General features: G+C 40.8%; 1 protein-coding gene across 1 annotated transcript in view; it reads left to right on the top strand.

Moving 5' to 3' along the window:
* Positions 1-2,992, top strand: part of NPAS3 (neuronal PAS domain protein 3) — a 743,536-nt gene extending 740,544 nt beyond the window's left edge. The window contains 1 exon segment of the mRNA XM_077772747.1: positions 1-2,992. This exon segment is cut by the window's left edge and continues 7 nt beyond it. Coding sequence (XP_077628873.1) covers positions 1-140 — 140 coding nt within the window. The 3' untranslated portion in view covers positions 141-2,992.
* The last annotated feature ends 3,077 nt before the right edge of the window (positions 2,993-6,069 follow it).

Genomic DNA, 6,069 nt, shown 5'->3' with positions numbered 1-6,069 from the left:
CCGTGAGAGCCGCCAGCCTGACGCAGATGCCCGCCGGCAACGTGTTCACCACGGCCGAGGGACTCTTCTCCACGCTGCCCTTCCCCGTCTACAGCAACGGCATCCACGCGGCACAGACTCTGGAGCGCAAGGAGGACTGAGGCGCCGCCCCGCGCGGGCCAGGGCTCCGCCCGGAGGCATCGTCGATCGGCGTTTTCGTTTAGACCTTTTAATTCTAGCACTTTGAATTCGAGCAGGTCAGCGTCCTCTCTCACCACGACGGCCCCCATCCCACCCCCTCTTTCTTTAACTTGACTTATGCTTTCCTGTAAAGATATGTTTATTTTTTGCCTTCCGAGAGTCAGATGACCAGTTGCCTGCCATTTTGTCTTCTTCTAAGATGTGTGTTGGGTTGTTTTGCTTTCCTTTTGCATCTTTATTAAGATGTCTTTAATGTTGTATATGCCTCTGCCATAGAATACTCAGTCTTGTGGTCAAGAGATTTCTCCAGTGACAACCATTGGGTTTTTCTTCCTAAAGATCTTGATATGATCAAGATTGAAAGAGACAAGCATAAACAATGTGCCCTGTTTGACTAAGTCAAATGAAATGGGGTGGTTTTTTTTGTTTTGGTTCCTAATTCCTTTAAAGCTAGGGGGTATAGTATTTTAGAATTTTATGCAGAATTTAATTCTCTTTTTATGGTTAAGATTTTAAGATTTTCTTACTTGCACATAAAAATAATTTGGATTCTTAAACTTAATTTCTGGCCTGTGACTAGAATGTTTAAAAAAAAAAAGGTGGACTAAATGTTAATTACTGAAACATTAACTTAATTTCTAAAACCATGGTGCTATCATTTATTAATCTGTAATGTCTTCATACAAAATGCAGCTCCTGGGCTGGGTTTTGGGGGAAAAAAGCAAATGTGTTCTGTCCCGGTCTGGAGTCCCGCCGCTGCAGTCTCCTTGGTTAGTTAAGACAAAGCCCTCATTAACGTTTGCTGCAGGACTTAAAATTTTTTACCTCCCAACTAACAAACATAGCCTCACATTAAATTTAATGGGTCAGTAAAGCCCTTTTTAAAGGGGCTTTTGGAAAACTCAATCAAACTGATTTGAGGAGCAGTTTAGGTACATACTGCCTTCTGTTGAGCTGGGTTTTGTTTTGTTTTGTTTTGTTTTTCCCTCTTCTCAGTCTAACTGAGTCTAATTTTTGCAACTTCAGTAATACTTCAGAGTAAAAGAAGGAAAGGGTATTTAACATGTCTTGGTTTGATTTTTTTGTTTTTGTTTTTTCATTTCTTGCTAAAAAAAAAGAAAGGTGGCATTTTGGGGGACTGATTTGATTTGATGGAATTTTTTTTCCCCTTCAGTTCTCTTATTTCTAGGTTGAAACCGGTAAGGTTTAAAACTAAAGAATGGGTTAATAAGCTTCAAACATAACTGCAACTGAAAACCGCACATTAAGTACAAAAAAGGAAAAAAACAAAAAAAAAGAAAAAAAGAAAAAAAAAGAAAAAATATCCTATTTTGTCTTCGTTGCCAGAAATCAGTGTAGTGTCAAACACTCCAAATGACTGTCGAGTATAAATTCTTCTTCCACTCCATTTTTGGCAGCTGTTTGTTAAGGCATCTAATAACAGATGTGAGAACTGTAATGTGTGCAATGTGTACGTGTCCTTGGCTGTCAGTCCCATTGCAATTTCAATGTGTGTTTCTATATGCAGTATATACTAAGCTAACGTAGTTGTTTTGTCCTTTGTCTTCTCTGTGCTCTATCTCTAGTCCGGAGTGGTACAGTCCCATTCCTGCAGTCCTAGTGAATCAGTGATTCTTGGGGGTTAGTGATTTTTGTGTGGTGGCTTTCCTCTGTAACGTCACCCTATGCTGCTTCTACGGTCTGTGAATCTTCCGTTTCACTTTTTGAAATTCCTGCTGTTGCTTTGCTGGTGTATATTCTCCCAAACTTTCCTTTCTTTTCCTCCCTCTCCTGTCTCCCCCTTTTCCCTCCCCCATCTCTCCTATCCTCCCTTCTCCGAAATCTTTTTCATTCTCAGAGATAAAAAGACTCTTAACTAGCTCAAGGTTAATGGAGCCATTTTTCCCACAATGGAGTTCTGGGTATGACTTTTTTTCTTCTGGAGTGCACCGCAAAGCACTGAAGAATAATGCTCAGATATATTCAATAAATTGATGCCATATAGCCTCAGTTGTTAACATTCCCAGAGTCCCTTGTGCTCTACCTATATAAGCAGTGGGTGCTTTTCTTTGGTTTCCTTCCAGGTTGGCTGATGGAGCAATATATAAAGCAATTACCAGTGAGACAGAAAATTATTTCAAAGGTCAACCAACATTTTTTAAAAACAACAGGGGAGGGGATGACAGAATATAGAATTGTCATATATATTTGTTCATGTGTGCAATGCTAATATAGTAATTCGGCTGTCCTTTGAAGATCACTGTGTTGAGTGGTTTCCTCTAGGACCTTTGATTCCATGAGTGGGGCCCACATCACTGTGGAATAATAACCACAAGAAGTTAAATGCCACAAATTTTAATAACGAGGTTACTTGAAGGATTTAAGTAGGTTTAGAAGGTGAAGAAAGCCAGTCATGATATTTAAAGATTAATTTTGGAAGCTCTACTCTAGCTATCGAACAATCAAAGGAATGCACCTATCGGCTACAAAGAACAGCTAGACAGCTGTTTTTTTTTTCTTTATAAATGTTTCTGTGTTGTGTCAAAATGATTTCTGGTGATTTAAACTAACAGATAATCACAGCTGCTGTCTAAATCCATAGTGTTTAAAATTACAATATGAAAAAAAAACACTTCATTACCTGTGAAGACTGTGTCTGTGTTTTTAACTATTTCTTGTACAAATATATGAAACCTTTTATGAGGAGACTGGTGCCAAGTAGCTGAATAATGGGGAAAGGGATATTCTGTTCGTAAAAACCTTAGCAGTGTTACCAACTCTACACTATATATAAAAAAAAAAAAAATTAAAACATTACAAAGCGACAGCTCTGGTACATTTGTTTTGTGTGAAGCTAACCGGACCTAACTTCCTGAGTGCCTGGCTTATTTTGAAACATTTTTTTTTCATTGACCATTGATAATGCTGCAAATCAGAAATGTACATACTTCATTTACAACAGGGTTCTTTTTATACTTTTGTAGATTCTCATACATGTCACATACATGGTTGTCTTTATGTAACTTAATTTTTTCATCTGCAGGTGCCATTTTCATAATAAACTTCTCTTGGATTTGTTACTATCTGGCATCATTTCTTTTACATGTAATCATCCTAACTAATGAATGCTGGTAGTATTTGTTTAAGCAGGTACCTTGGTCATTACTCTTGATTTCAAAAAAAATGTTCAAAAAAAATACATCCATATTTTTGCTAGTTTTGGAAAAAAAATGCATAGCTCGTGTAATGATGAGGTTGACAAGGCACAGATTAAGATGCTAATCCAAATACTACACCAAACTTGCAACCATCCTAAATTTTCAGCTACCCCAACTCATTGTCATACTGAGCATTATTATGCACATTATCAAAGCTGAACAATGGGCCTGCACATTAACTGCTGTGGGAAGTGTGCATTTTTTCTTGATTAATGGACAGTAAGTGATGACAGTTTCCATACATTAATCATTGAAAATGCACTCGATATTTTCATTTATTACGATCTATAATGTATAACCAACTGTTCCATTGCTTATATCTTCTCTTTATACTAAATCTGTATTTTCTTTCTCCAGATAAGCCGAGTAAGTCATGATCGTGCTGTGTTATTGGTTAGGTCAGCGAGCAGCATGCAGCCTGTCACGTTTTAAGGCAGTTCGGCTGGCTAACAAAAAAGGAAAGAAAACTTCAACTTGCTCTCTCTTCAAATAAGGATACAGATGTGTCCTGTGTTAAATCCATGCTCTCCAGAAAATGAAGAGAGATGATTGGGTTGGTCTCCAGCAAAAGCCACGTTTGTCCCAGAGCCACCAACTACAGTAAATGTCACTCCTCAGTTTAAGTCTAAAGTGACATTTGCCAACTTGAGGATACTTTTTATTAATGGAGGCTTGCTTCAGACTGGCAGATGTGGAGATGTGGTTATAGTTCTCAGCTATGCCCTTGACGGGTCCTTCAAATACTTAAAAACTGGAAATAGGGAGAGGGTAATTAAGAACACTGAATTGGGTTCTCCCAACACTTTTCCAAAATTTATCTTTCACTTGTGCTCTTGAGAGTCAGCAGAAGATAGTAGAGCAAGACTGAGAAGCCAAAACATGGGGGAGCTAGAAACTCAATCCTGAACAGAGTGAGTGCTGAAGCCAGCTTCTCGGAAGTATCCAGTCTGGAAGGTGCTGAGGAGGCCAGCTGCTACTGGTGGCCTCAAGAGTTTTGTGTAGAGGAGGGTCTGCCGAGGCAGAAGGGCAACTGGATGAGTGTGGTACTAGGGCCGGCCCTCTGTCAGCTGACGCCATGCTGGTTGGCCCTAACGCTGTATCGCTGGACTTTGCTTCACCCCGTGGTCTGGAGGTGGTGGCAATGAGAGTCGCAGAGCAGCGGCCAGAGATAGATGGATGGAATGAAATCCTCACAGCATCTGGAGCTTCTGCTGTAAATGTGGTAGAAATCCTGGATTCTCACCCAGTCTCAAGCCTCCCTTAGTACCAGCAAGTTCCCTGTCCCTTATTTGTACCTATCAATGCTAAATTATGTCACTAATGAAATAAAAAACATCTCTTGGCCAGAAAGCACAAGCGAGCTCTGGGCTCAGACCCACTGACAGCCAGGAGCCCTGCCACGTCCCCAGCGCCAGGCCGGCAGCCAAGCCAGGGCCCTGAGCCCCCAGAGGCACGGGACCTCTCCCTTGCCAGGCTGGCAGCAAGTCAATGTGTCAAGACTCCAGGTTGCAGGTCATGGACAGAACAAGGATCTGCAGCCAGCACTCCAGACCTTTCCTCTTCTCCTTCCCAGCCAATCTTGATACTTGTTTATTTGGCAAGAAGGAACAAGAAAAAGAGACAAGAAAAACTTCAAATAAAGGCAGCAGGTGGGACAACAGGGAAGATAGGCATCAGTTGAGCATAAAGAACCTGATTTTAGTCCTTGTGGACTATAATTCTCGCCCATCTTTGCCTACCCCTAGACAAAGCCTATTTACATTGAGCATGTTTACAGTAATTTGAAATCAACCTGGCCCCTGCATTAAAGGTGAGATAATGTAAGAGATTGCATTGAAGAGATAATGTATATTGTCACACCCAGAAGATAGTCTGTTGAAGCTAAAAAGATTATTATCCAGGTTCAAAAAGTAGGAAGAATAGAGGACTTAGGAGAGAAAGAAAAATACCTTTGCCAATACTTCATATCATATAGTGACACAAGACAAACTTTGTTCTTGGGCTTAATCCCCAAAGAATGACAACAATGAGCAGGCTTAAGAAACAACTCTGATAGGCTAAGGTAAGTGATCCCCCCTAGATGCTCCTGCTTTCATGTATCTCCTAGGAAATCACTATGAAGAAGGGGGGCTGTCCTGGTAAATCCCCCACAAGCACAAACCATGGCTCTTTCATCTTCATGTCCCCCCTTAAGGCCTAGCTTAGTGATTTACAAACAATCTTCACTCATTAAAGATCTGCAGAATACCAATGAATGAGAAGGAAGGGAGGGAGGGAGGAAAAGAGAAAGTGGGGAAGGAAGGGGAGGGAGGGAGGAAGGAAAGAAAAGAGAGAGAGGAAGGGAAGGAAGGAAAAGAGAGAGAGGAAGGAAGGGAAGGAAGGAAGGAAAAGAGAAAAAGGAAGGAAAGGAAGAAAAAAAAAAGAAAAGGAAGGAAAGAAATGAAACATAGCTCATCGTCAAGAGGCAAATTCCATACTACATGGCAATGAGAAACAATGAAATCTGGCCATGTGTAGCAACATGGATGGACCTTGAGGGTGTTATGCTGAGCGAAATAAGTCAGGCAGAGAAGGACAAATATCATATGTTTGCACGTATAGGAGGATTAGGAGGAACTTAATGGAGGGCTGTGGGGGAGAAAAAGGGGGGAAATGGTGGGGGAAAGGGAGA

The sequence above is a fragment of the Crocuta crocuta genome, unplaced genomic scaffold (genome assembly GCF_008692635.1).
Source record: "Crocuta crocuta isolate KB4526 unplaced genomic scaffold, BGI_CrCroc_1.0 scaffold116, whole genome shotgun sequence".
NCBI classification, from domain to species: domain Eukaryota; kingdom Metazoa; phylum Chordata; class Mammalia; order Carnivora; family Hyaenidae; genus Crocuta; species Crocuta crocuta.
This window is presented reverse-complemented; position numbering and strand designations above follow the sequence as displayed.